The following is a 13688-nucleotide window of genomic DNA, read 5'->3' as shown; positions in this document are numbered from 1 at the left end:
GATAAAAAGTCGTGCGATATTGAAAGAAATTTTATGTTTATGAAGGCATAAAAATAAATAATTTTTATATTCAAAATATTAGTTTAGATTTGAATGTTACACGCTAAAATAAAGTTTCGATAAATATTTGTTCACACACGTACGTACAATAACAGAATGACACGTTTGTCTTTCCAGCAACGTCAACAATGTAAAAAAAACAACCACAAATTTTAAGAAAACGGCTTGAACACTTGCACTAGACAGAAAGAAACAGGTTTTTTGAATAAAAGACTCGCTCCTCTGTTAGATACAAGTTCTGCTTGAAAAAAACGTGGGTGAATTTATTGTTTGTGTGTGGGAATGCTTTCAGTCGAGTTAGGAAATAACTGAAGTGAATTTTTCATTAAGCCGTTTCTTAAGATCGCATTGCTGACAGGAAGACAATTGTGCATCATCTAATTCAGAAACACGCAAAAACTTACACAACCAAGTTAGCTAAACATCTAAAAAAACACCATAGTTAACGGAAAATAAACATTTTAAACTGAAGATAACATTTTTCCCACGAAAAAGCGATTTTTTCATAATCAACTGTCTAATTGGCAATCAACACAAATCATCTACGTTTCGGACCAAGTTCAGCAATAATACTAAACCTGCGCAAGTAAGTAGAATTGAACAGCAGTGCTGGAAAGCTTAAAAACACTTTTCACTAAACCCAACCAAACCTAGCTGGCCAATATAATAAAACACAAGACAGGTTGGCACAACTATAAAACAATCACACAATAAAACAAATATCAAAATAATCTTTTCCTACCTATATAATACTAAACTTGGATTAATTTAATACTCCCTGAATGACCAAATAAAAAAAACGGTTTTCCCAACCGGTAAAAAAACATTAAACCGGGACTCAATTGCGAACTCAATTTCCAAGACTGCAGGAAAAATAAGACGGTTGGTTTTACAAGAGATACCAGTCATAAGAATTATTCCCAATTTGGAACGTCTATTATTAAAGCATTATGGTTCCATTTACTCTAACATGCTGTCAACAAACGAAGACGAGTAGATACCACCAATAGAATTTAGTAACAAGATATCGTTGGCGTGATAGCTAAAAGCAAAGATAATATTTTTTTTAAAAAAAAGAGAAGTTTAACTTACACATTGTGCAGTGAAACAATGGCATACAATATTTGCTCGCTTACCCAAACCCATTCATGAAGGCAGATGTAGATTTTTCGTTGTTGCAGCAAGCAAACTCGCTCAATACTTTGCTACGATTGTAGATGTCTTTAAGCTGCTCTTCCAAGTGGAGCAAACACTATGAAAGAATGCGCAAATAATGGAAGCACTAGAAAATAGCCAAGTTGCGATCATCGGAGAAGAAAACGAAACGAGATTAAACTTTCTCTTCTACTTCTTTGATAAAAGACAACGAAAAAATTTCAAAACGTGATCTCATAAAAAAAAACACAAAAAATAACTCTTCGTCGTATCTAATTGTACAAAAAACGGTAAAGAAACTTCTACTACTGTGATACCATACGCAGACACATACGGGTATTATTAATATAGAGAAAATGTGCAAGGAACCACGGGGTTTTACTTACGAAGTGGGGCGACATCTTCATATCCCATAATTCTTTAGTAGATTCGACCATTGAAGAGACTAAACCGGAAGCGAAAACTGGTTTCGTGTTCAAACTCTCGCTAAAAGAAAAAATATTTTGTATAATTACGCACGGCAAAAAATACCTTGCCAGAAGGATGAATAAAACGAATATAAAAGAAAACACAAATTACCACTAATGTACTTAAAAAGGCACAGAAAACTGAAATCTCAATCAATCAATCTATCGATCAATAAACACGGAAACTGACCTGGTACTTTGGTTAAACGAGTCAGTTCTTTTTGCTAAAGTCCATAAATCGCATGACCTAATAGAACATGAAAAAATCATTACGTTGTCTTATCATAACGAAAGTTTTTTTTGGACATCAAGTGGAATATTTTAGTCTTAAAAATATTGTAAAAGAAGATTTCTTTTGGAATTCGCATTTTTTTAATATATCACGTGGATATGTAGTAATAAAAGGTTGGTTTCTTCTGTTATATATAGTTGTATCTTCGTATTCAAATAAATGAAGTGTGGCCACACTTACCATGTATCAGTGTCAGCAACGATACAAACAGCATCGGAAACTTCTTCGTCCAACACTGAATACTAAAATTCAAACGTATTCAAAACATTACACATCATCCAGAAAAATCTGTCCTGATAAATATTTTCAGAATATAACAAATTGTTTGAGACAACGTAAAGTGCTAGGTACAACAGTGAAGTGGAGAAGTTATTTCTTACGAACATAGGCTTTTGCAAACCTAATAAAATTGCGCCGATAATAGCAAGTATGAACAATGCAAATTAATGTACAGAGTTCATCAGACAGGGCATGGTGACTGAATCCAACAAACGGTCCTTTAAATACCATAGGAATTTACCCGTCACAACAAAGTGGATATAAACATAACAATATCATATTTGTTATTTCGTGTATTATTAATACAGAGATATGTTTTTTACACTTTGATCAAATTAAAAACAAGTTACCTTGACAGAATTTTGTAAGTCAGTAGCCAGTCTTTTACAGTCCAGATTTCCTGTTCCTTGCAAAACAAAATTTGGCACGTATTCGTCATTGTATCTACAGCAAAAATTAAAGTCAAAAAAAAATATCGGCTCACAGGAACCCAAAAGGACATTAAATATACGAAAATAAAAAAAGAGAGAAGAATCCAACATTACCACAAATGACAACATGGCGTTCCTTAAATTTTACTTACCCAGCGAATAACGACTTTCCGAACGTGACAGCTTCATTGCCAGCAGGTCTGAAAAACATAAAGCGATAATATAAAATATTCAAAATGTCGTCTAGCCACCACACTGTCTTTTTACTCCAGAATAAAAGGGATAGAAGACTTTGATTTCTTAATAATTAGCGGACTGATTATTGCCTGATTTTAGCAGCGCAAAAATTTAAGTCATATCAATCAACACAAGCGCTTCGTTCCTGTTCAATCACATTAAATCACCTTTATACAGACGAAAACACAGTGTGTAAACGAAAGACTTTACTTCCCACAATAGCAACCTTTCTTATTCTAATAACCTGTTAAAACGACAGGCAGGAAATTGTCATTTCAGGCTTGCAAAATTTCTGACATTAAAGAGGTTGAATTAAATAGGCTGCCATTATACTTTTTGTTTCACAGTGAAATTATTTTTGAAAATCTTATTATACATACCTTGAATGTTTTCTTGATGGTTTATGATGCGTTCTATGAGAAACATAAGATGAACATGATAGAAACATTTTACAGAAAAATAAAATACAGTAAACGAAATAACAACTTATTCCGCAAAAAAACAAACAACTACGGAATCAATAGTTTTTGGTGAAAATTCCATTTCAACTCAATGTAGTCATACCTGGCTAAAGGCAATTCCCTTAAGTTCATATTCTCCAAATCAAGGTTCAAAACACTCCCAAACACATCAATTTCCTCTTCTTCGATAGAGTCATTATTATCCAGTGACGTACTCAGAACTAACGGTAACTCCTTAAGTGTAGTCGACGACGCACTTTTTGACACTTGTCGGAAATTGTTTTCAAGCGTGTCACTATCATTCGAATCATTAGTCACAAATTGCTCGTTGTCGATGCTGCAGTAATCAGAGTCTAAATCAGGGACGTGTTCGGAATTTAGCAGGTCATCTTGCGAGCTTAAAGAACTGTTTCTTGTTAAGTTGAGAGAGTCTGTGGATTCAAGATCGTGTGATTGCGAACTAGAACTAACACTGTAAGCCATTTCCGTTCCACTGTCACGGCTTGTTGTACTGTTACGCAAGTAACCCGGCTTAATTTTGCATGTTGACACGTCGACAGGATCCGAAGCTGTTCGAACGCGTGGAATTAAATCACTCGGATGTTCCTCGCATGTAATAATAACGTTCTGACTTTCATTTAGTAGAGGACAACAATAACATTTAAAACTTGGCTTTTTTGGCAAGCACAGAGAGTCCTTTAAAGTCAACGATTTCAACGTCTCTGTGCTGTAACCATTTTTGCCACAGTTACTGAGTTCAAAATTCAAAATGTTTTTTGTAGAAGCATTATTTAATATCTGTTGCGTTTTTTCAAGTCTCTGCACGCAGTGATGACACACTGGGTCGATTTCTAAACCCACATTCCTTTGTTGTTTCCGACATGCATCGCAGAACTTAGCGAAAATTGGTTTCTCCAATGTCCTGCAATTTTTACACGATTTCGAATGGGGACCAGCTCCATCATCGGTAACGTCTAACAACTCTTTGATGTTTTTATTATCAGAGTTTTTAAGAAAATTTGTCAAATTTTTTTCGCCAATCATGTCTAGCTGCTGCAATACTCTGCAGTAACAACTTGACGTATCAATAGCAGTGTCGAAAAACTGTTTTTCTAAACTTCGTGGTGTCACCTTAAGTTCAGTTTCACTAACTTTTGGTGTCTTATTTTCTACAGGTGTATCATCATTTTTTTCACTTTCCTTATGTACAGGTGTGTTTGTGTCTATCCAGCTACGTACACTATTGGGAGTGCTTGGCGTTTTACTAAAGTAACTTTCGTTCCAACTAGAGCCACTAAAACGAAACATCGTATCACTCTCCATTCTTAAAAAGTTTTCTTTAATGTCACTGCATCGAATAAAATAAGTCAACAACTTGAGTATTTCACAGACCAGATGAGCATTTTTTCCAACAACAATAGTCCGTGCCAACTTTAAAGGAGCTCCGGTGGAACCATACAAATCACTGAAAAAAGAGATTATAAAATATTTTGATAAAATACTAAAAAGGTTTAGGGATAACCGACAAATTGAAAAAAATAATGTTAACGCCAATCATAAACCACATTTTACCCCTTTCCATTTCCCTTCCTGCCCCAAATGTCAAAACCTGAAAAATGTAATATTATCACCAATCCTTGAAATCCCAACTAAAATGCATAGATGACATTCAGTTCATGAGAATCAATCAAAATCAATCAAAGGACTTTTTGCTATTATATGAAGAGATTTTTGTGAATTTATTTATACTAACTTTAATCTAATTTTACTTTTAATACCATTGTAAGTCCTATTTTTATACATATTATCCTCCTTAATTAATCCCATTTTTTATCTGCAATATTTTTAGTGTTTTTTATGTGACTCAGTCAGGGTGGGGAAACAGGACCCATGAAAGAACAGAAACTTTGCACATATATTTACTTATTTTGCTAGCTTTTGGATGGCTATTATTAAATAAATAAATAAATAATTTCCTCTCAAAATTGATGTTTCACCGTAGAGAATATTGAAATGCCAAAGGATTTAAGTCCCTCCTAGTTGGACTGATCATGCACTCTTCATTTGTGAGTCACCCCTTACTCAACTTATTTGCAGCCAATGTTTGACCTTAGTTTAACTTGAAACAACATTTTAAGGTCCAACAGAGTTTAAAAATGCAAGTAGCAAGCAATAATAAAAAACACAACATACCATAGTTGAGCCCAAAGTGGATTGTAAGGGTGGCATTTCGCTAGCACGTCAAGCTAAATAAAATATTTCATGTATACAAAAAATAGAGATCAACAATCAAGAACATGTTCAAGCTTTATAGACAAAACATACACAACTGATTTAAGAATTTTGAAACAAGGTATGTAAAATCGATCATGTCTGAGAAACACACTTCAATTAAATGGATTTTAAATTGACTGTTTACTATTTACACAGTTCAAATTAATAAAGACATACCGTTTTAGATGAGTGTTTGTCCAAATAAGCACGCTTTGCAGCACTACCAGTCGCCATAACTGTTGCCACCCAAGAAGTGTGATGTGTTAACACAGCAGTTAATAGGATTGACAAAAAACTAAAAAAAAAGTTAAAACACTATAAAAAAAGAGAGTAATAATTGCATCTGAATCGTAAAAAATCTAATTTTTTGGGACTCGTAAAGGGAGGGACTGCACAGAAAGAAGTCTGACAAGTAATGGCTTTACTAGTTATTTTCTTTTTTTTCGCAAATGCTGATCAGCTGCATAAAATTGTTCATAAACTTCTCAACGGTTTCGTGATATTTATTTTCAACAACCGCCATTAGGTTTAACCAAACAGGCTCCTAAAAAAAACAACAAAAAAAACGAACTATACCAATAAGAGGAAACAATTGTTTTATATTTAAAAAATTTTTTCACTTCTGTAAAGGGTGACACAGGAATGTAAATCCAACCCCATTTCCCCAACCTAACCATGCAGGGGTACTAGTTTATAAGCAAAAAAAAGGAGGCAAAAAATAAAGGTTCACAACAAAATAAACTAATTTTTGAATATAGTCATTTTTTGGCAACTAAATTCTAGATCAAAAATGACCACAAAATTAGGAGAACTTATGATGAGGTTTTAGGGCCATTATTTAGGAAAAAACGCGAAAATATGTATTTCCTTTTTTGAATGACATAAGTATAATTCATCAATCCTAGTGAAAAATGAACAAATGCTCAATTTTTGGCACACCAAATGTAATAACAGAATGTCACCCTGTTATATTAATAGTCGAACTATCACACATTAATTTAACCAAGTTGACTTCTTAACAATCCTTGTTTTCTTCTAAAACAACTTTAGCTTATGGGAAAATAGAAGTTACCCAAAAGTATTTTAAAAACAAAACCCCTAAAAAACACTGCTGCATAATTTTCAGTAATCAAACAGAGTGGGGTAAAATACTATTTAATTCAATAATTAAATAACTTACAATTATTCTTGGTGCATAACACAGCCTCATAATATCATCTTTAAAACATTCAACAGCCTAAATAATTAAAATGATAAATAATTAATTTCAATTATTATTATCAGCGAAATTTTCTTTTAGTCACAGTCTTAGTGTGAATCTAAGATATCAAAATATCAACAACAATGTTTGTGTTGTTCCTTTTGGTGATATAAACCTTCATTTTTTCAAAAAATTAAACTTTAACAACTTTACTGGCATTTAAGAATTTTATAAATTATGAAAAAATTTCATATGCGAAAAAAAAAACAAATTTGCGAATGTAAACTTAGTTTAATTTCATGTTATTTGAGAAGTCTATAAACACATGTAGCATTAATTTTTATGTATTCATTTCTAAATATACTTACACTCATAGCTGCATCAATAAATCTCTGTCGCAAATAAAACGATTTTTCGATCTTTACTCTTAACGTCTGAAGATGTGATTCAAACAGTGCATAATGTGTGAAATAAAAGTTTTGAAATGCCCTATAATAAATAAATTTTGAAATAATAACAATGTTAAAGAAGATTTCCAAAAATTTTAACTTCAGACCAATTTCTAAGAGGTAAGAGATCGCAAGTGCACGCCCCTGAAATTATCAAAATTATGAAAAACGAAATATTCTAAAGTCAGGAAACGATTTAAGAAGGCTTTACAACCCTTATTGTTAACATAAGAAGCCTATTTTATTGATTTGTTTTTACATATAGCTGCACTAATTATTACAAAGTCAAGTTTTCATGAAAACTTAAAGATTAACATACTACAATATTTTAATTTTTTATAGTCGTCTTTTAGAAAATTAAACTTGGAAAATTAAAAATCAAAAAAATATATCTTTTTTATTGTCCATCATGAGCATTAATGTTCTTATCATTCTTGGCTCAACACACTTAAAGATTAACATACTACAATATTTTAATTTTTTATAGTCGTCTTTTAGAAAATTAAACTTGGAAAATTAAAAATCAAAAATATATATCTTTTTTATTGTCCATCATGAGCATTAATGTTCTTATCATTCTTGGCTCAACACACTTAAAGATTAACATACTACAATATTTTAATTTTTTATAGTCGTCTTTTAGAAAATTAAACTTGGAAAATTAAAAATCAAAAATATATATCTTTTTTATTGTCCATCATGAGCATTAATGTTCTTATTATTCTTGGCTCAACATTCCGTAATTCAATTTACATTAAATATTGTTGTTCCAAAAGTAGCTACAAAGTTTAATTAATGAGTTCACTCACGATTTTTGTTACACAAGTTAAAATTCCTGGCCATAAACTTTGATGTAACTTCCTGTTTGAATGTTCCACAGGACAAAACAGTAGCCCCTGTGTTATGTACAGAGTAAAAGAATTTTGTTCTCAGTTTGCTTTTTGATTTTTTTTAAGTTTAATTTTTCAAGATTGCATATGCACATGCGTGGAATAATTTAGGCGTGCGATTCGTTACATGCCTGACTAAAATCTTACGAAATGGCATGTAAATTACAAAAAATATCAGTTTCTACTGATATATCTCTAATCAACCACCCTTAAAACACTTTTGAACACTCTTTTTAAATTGTAAGAATAAACCCACCTGTTATCATCATTGTTGTCCCATAGCTTAAATATCACGCCCACTCCAATTTTTGGTTGTTGTTTATGTGCTGAACGAATCTAAGAGAGTTTAAAGGTAATTTGATGTCATGTAAACAAATTTGAATTAGTTTGAATAGAATGCAACAAATAAGACAATCATTGATGTCAGACATAACCAACCTCTTCTGAAATCTCAGACTTTGTTCTCCACATATGTGGAGAATCCAAACTGGTTCGTTGGCTACGGAAAAATCTTCTTTGGTAGCTGCCACAGGGAGAATGTAAAGGAGTTCCATGTAGAGATGCAAGACTGGTGGATCTAGTGAGATTATCAGATGAAGCATTCCAACTTGACATTCCAAAAGTTACTGAGGCATTGAGTGAATGAAAAGACTGGTTACGATTATTGCGATTCATTCCTATTGGATTTGAATATGATCCTGAAAATTAAAATTAAATTTTTTAAAAACATCAGTCGCAACAATTTCTTGTTCTTTACATTTTACTTCAATACTTACTAATCATGCTCTCTTCAGGGCTTTCATGCATTGAATCTGACATTATTGATTCTGATGAAATATGAATTTGTGGTGCATTAATAGAACCACTAACTGATAATTCACCATCGCTAAACAGAGGAAAAGTTAGTAAAAACTTTTGACTGTAGTAACATTTTAATATAAATGAAAACAAAACACCCTTACCAGAAATTTACACCAGCACTTCTTGATCTCAATGCAAATACTTTGGTCATTAGCAGTTGAGGAGGTGTTCTAAACCAAAATTTTTTGGAAATCACTTTAAATTTTAAGCATCATAGGAGACTGATTGCAAAGGAGACTTGTTGCAAAGTAGCAAAGTGTTTTTTTAGTAAAATGTTTGTACATGTTCAACATGTATTTCAGGATTTTTTTCAAATAAGCTAGGTCAACTTCTTATTCAGCCTCAAGAAAAAGTCACTTGTACAAACCAGAGCTTACTGCCAAAGAAAAGGATCTTATCAATCAGTGTTATACAATCTAAAATAAATACATGTGGACTAAGCAAGCCAATAAAACTTAAGCTTAATCCATACCTCATTAAATGTACTTTTAACACAGATCCCTTGTACACCATTGCAACAGAACCAAATATCATCTCTCCAAGAACCTTAACATCTCCATTTGGTTTAAGACACTGCAACACAAGAAAGAATTGTTTACACTTTTATCTTTAAACTTAAGCTATTGAAGAAGTAAATTGGGAATTTATGTTGTAGAGTGGAACAGCTGGTTTGGGTTTGATAGCCCATATGGAACTATCTTAAACACAATCTTTGTGCAATAGCCAATGCATTTGTTGGAACATAATCAATATACCTGATACTTCTGAGGTGATGGGCTAGCAGGAGAATCTGTCATCTTAGGAATTTTTGTTCGGTTATCACTTACATTTAGATGAGACTGCAACATAAAACAACAAATAAAAGGGAAAATGTTTAACCTTTAAATTATATAAAAAATTGCATTTTCATCAATTAAGAAATAAATTTTATTAAGAAATAAAATAAGCGAAATTGACATTAATGAGATCCATACCTCACTATCAACACTAACTATTGCATCAGAATCAAAAAGCAAAGATTTGTCACTTCTACGTTCACTATCTTTGAACATCAACACACGGATTTTGCTTTTGTCCAATTTTGGAAGTCTGGTAAGAAAAATAAAAATTGTTAAACATTATGGGCTTTACAAAATTTTAAAATAAGACAACATTCAGGACAAATGGATATCATTAATTTCATTTGCATAACAAGGAAACAGATTGAAAGAGTAATTTTTTTATTTCACTTTAATTAATTTGCCTTAAAAAAGTGGGTACATACCAAGTTACAGTTACAATTTGATGGTTGGTGACCAACACAAGAGTGAGGCTAATAACAACATGAAGGCCACCAAGTGGCACAAGTAAAAAAAGGCAGTGTTTGGTAAACTGTCACAAAACGAAACATTTTTTAAATCTTAAATGCCATTGGTTTATTTTTGTTGGATTAGTTTGTTTTGACATCACATATAAACCTAACTATAACTTATGTGGTTAAAATATTTTTGTTTTTTAGCATCACAAAACAATTATAAATTGAAAAAAAAACCCAGACAGCCTTAATAACTGTTTATTCAATTAAAAGCCTATATACTGGTTTTATAGTTAATCTTATCAAAATTATGAATGAACTTTATGAATTGTGCTAATACAGTAATTTAAATGTTTGTTTAATCATGCAAAGAAAATTTAAATAAAAACAAGGTATTTAAAATGATTCATTATGTATAAGAGGAACAGAAGCACATGACCACTTGAAACATTTAACATCAGGTTCGTGTTTTAAAACAATACATGAAGGCTTAAATGGTAACAGTATTTAAGTGGTTTATTTATTTTATATTTTGATGATATGGATTAAAACATATCAAATTGTTTGTCATGTAATCAATAAAGTTCAAAGAGCAACCACTACTTTTATGGTGTTTGTAATAACAATAATAATGTACAGCTTAATTAAACAAACTTATTAACAAGAACGAATAACAAAAACTGAAGCTGGTTTATCGGCTCATGCAAAATAGTACAAATTCTTTACATTATAAGCTGCCTTATGAATGTCTTGTGATGCTCATCTGTTTTTTTATTTGTTTGAGATCATGTATCTTTCAAAACAAAGGAGGTAGAACATTTAGGAATTAACATTAAAAATCACGTTGGCATCATGCAAATGTGTCACGGTAATTGCTTAATAGTTTCGGTGTCATGTAGTGATGTGTGCAAATGCCACACATTTATATCTCATATTTATATGGTCATGTTAAACTCATGTGAGGCTAAATCATGTGAATTTTAAAAACCACACAAATATATTTTCTAAAATTGTTTCTACAGTTTTGCTTTTATTTGTTAAAAAGATATTAGTTATATAGCTAACACAATCAAATTTCTTTTAAGCTCTTTTTTTTTTAAAGAAGAAGTATCAAGAAACATGATTTCATTACTAGACTATGTGTGTAATGTTTTAAAGCGAAGTAAAATTTATGATTAAGCAGCACACTAAATGCAAAATATTAAAAAAACTACTTAGCTATAAAACACCTTAATTTCAGAACAAAATACCCAACTCAACATTTATCATTTTCTGCAATATTAAAACAATTTTAGCAACTGCCTGTGGCTAAAATTGTTTCATAAAAAGAATTCATATGCCTCCCCGTGACCCAATAAAGTTTCCCCAAGCAACTTTACATACAGGGTTGCCACTCTTATTATACAGTAAAATTTGTGGAGATTTATGAGAATTTTTAACCTTTTTGAGAAAATGGTGGTATTTCATAAAAAAATTAAGGTTATTTGAGGACATTTTTATATTTTTTTCAAAGAAATTAGGTAAATTTGGAGAAATTTTAAGGGTGAACAACAAATTATGGAAGTACCATGCATTTCCATGCAAAAGACATGCCAGAAAAAAGTGTTGTTAAAAACTCTGGAAGAGATTTTAGGCCCTTTAGCGATTAAATAATTTTTAAGCAAAAATGAAATTTGCTAAAACTTTAAGTTTGTTTAAAGCGGTTGCAGTTAGCTTTGTTTCAGAGCCCCATCCCCTGCAGAGTAAATTAGTAAACTATGCTACACTTGCTACTGTAGCCGAATGACTAAAGACTAGTTAAGGTGTTTTTCTAAATATTTAGAATTTGATAATTCAATTGAAACTGAGATTTTCCTCATCCAAATTCTGTGTATTTATAGCAAAATAAAAATCAGCTTTAAAACTTTAACCAAAAAAATAATAAAATGCCAGCAACAAAGTTGCAAAAAAAACAATTTTTACACAAAATTGGAAAACTTCAGTTACAAGTTATGAAAGCAGATTTTAACAAATATGGTATTAACTTTTACACACTGTTACAAATTTTTCTATCCACCTGCTAAGCACATTTTTTAGATATTGAACATTTTATCGGAATGCTCCCTATGGGAATCTTCGAGAGTTTTTGTTTAAGTAATATTAGATGTTACTATGTCTTACTTTAAGTTCTTCTAAACCAGTTAAGCTGATTTCTCCAGAATTTTTAACAAATTTAGAAATGGTGTTTTTCAAATATGTTTCTGTTGGTGAACAAAGTGATAGAAAATTATCTAGCTTCACATTTGGGATATTATTTTATTTTCTTGTTTTTTTAACTCTATAACTAAGGCAGAACTAAAAATAATTTCTTCAGCCTGGATTAGTACTTTCTAGTTCCTTATACCAAACTGAATAAACTCGATTAAATTTCAGGACATTTCCCTTCCCTTTGCCCTTTTTTTCATTTTTTTTAACAACAAAAAATTTCTGCATTTGTAAGTTAGGATTATTCATATCTTCATTAACCACTAAAATTAGTTTTTTCCTAACACATTCGTGCAAAATATGGAAAATATGGAAAATCGTAAATCTGTGTTATACATATAACATAAATTGACAAAATGTACAACTATGTTACTCGTAGAGTTAAGGTTAAAACCACAGCTTTTATTTTTAATTAACGTTATAAACTATATAAATATGGCTAAATTTTCATGAGGAAGAAAAACTTACCTTGGGAGAGCTTGAAATTCATCCAACTTTTTTTGACTGAAAATAAATATAATGGCATAAACTGTTGTATCACAGAAACATCATTATTCAGGATCAGTTACTGGAAAATATCATTTTCAAATTAACGCTGCTAAGCTGAAGATATTTGGAAAGCATGATAAAAATGCCGGTAAGGTAAAGAATTGAGCACCTTTTTGAACATAATAACTCACCATTCTTTTCCGGAATCTTCCTTAGCTGTATCTTTTTTACCATGGATATTAAATATTCTCGAAAACATTTTTCTATATTAAAAAACAGTAAAACGTAACATATCTTTTTTGAAACATAAAATCACAAAAACATAATTCTTTTTCACAATCGCGGGATGAAACGAAGTTAAATTTTTGGTTTACTACATCGAAAGTCCATGAGTAAGTCACCCGTTATACTAAAGTATTACTTCCGATGTGCTACAGTATGCAATAAATGTTACTTTTAAATTAATATAAGAAATATCTTAATGAAAAAGAGTAAAATTGCTCTATAGCTTTAAATTGTTATTGAAAATCACGTTATTCAATTTTACGCTCTGTACAGTAAATATTGAGTAGCAAAAAACTACTACCACAAGTTTATTTTGAAA

General features: G+C 31.2%; 1 protein-coding gene across 1 annotated transcript; it reads right to left on the bottom strand.

Moving 5' to 3' along the window:
• Window positions 1-19: 19 nt before the first annotated feature.
• Window positions 20-13453, bottom strand: LOC130647746 (folliculin-interacting protein 1-like). The gene is made up of 23 exons (XM_057453701.1): window positions 13276-13453; window positions 13064-13099; window positions 10032-10146; window positions 9813-9896; window positions 9530-9630; window positions 9159-9227; window positions 8973-9082; window positions 8635-8894; window positions 8453-8532; window positions 7226-7346; window positions 6837-6893; window positions 6082-6200; window positions 5834-5951; window positions 5576-5628; window positions 3486-4847; window positions 3302-3334; window positions 2837-2884; window positions 2604-2697; window positions 2155-2216; window positions 1873-1929; window positions 1602-1701; window positions 1197-1312; window positions 20-1102 (listed from the first exon to the last, which is right to left on the bottom strand). The coding sequence occupies exons 1-23, from the start codon at window positions 13341-13343 to the stop codon at window positions 1021-1023; spliced, it is 3345 nt and encodes a 1114-aa protein (XP_057309684.1). The 5' UTR covers window positions 13344-13453; the 3' UTR covers window positions 20-1020.
• Window positions 13454-13688: the final 235 nt, after the last annotated feature.

This window comes from Hydractinia symbiolongicarpus, chromosome 6 (assembly GCF_029227915.1).
Source record: "Hydractinia symbiolongicarpus strain clone_291-10 chromosome 6, HSymV2.1, whole genome shotgun sequence".
In the NCBI taxonomy this organism is placed as follows: Eukaryota; Metazoa; Cnidaria; class Hydrozoa; order Anthoathecata; family Hydractiniidae; genus Hydractinia; species Hydractinia symbiolongicarpus.
Note: the sequence above shows the minus strand (reverse complement) of the source record. Positions and strands in the feature narration are given on the sequence as shown.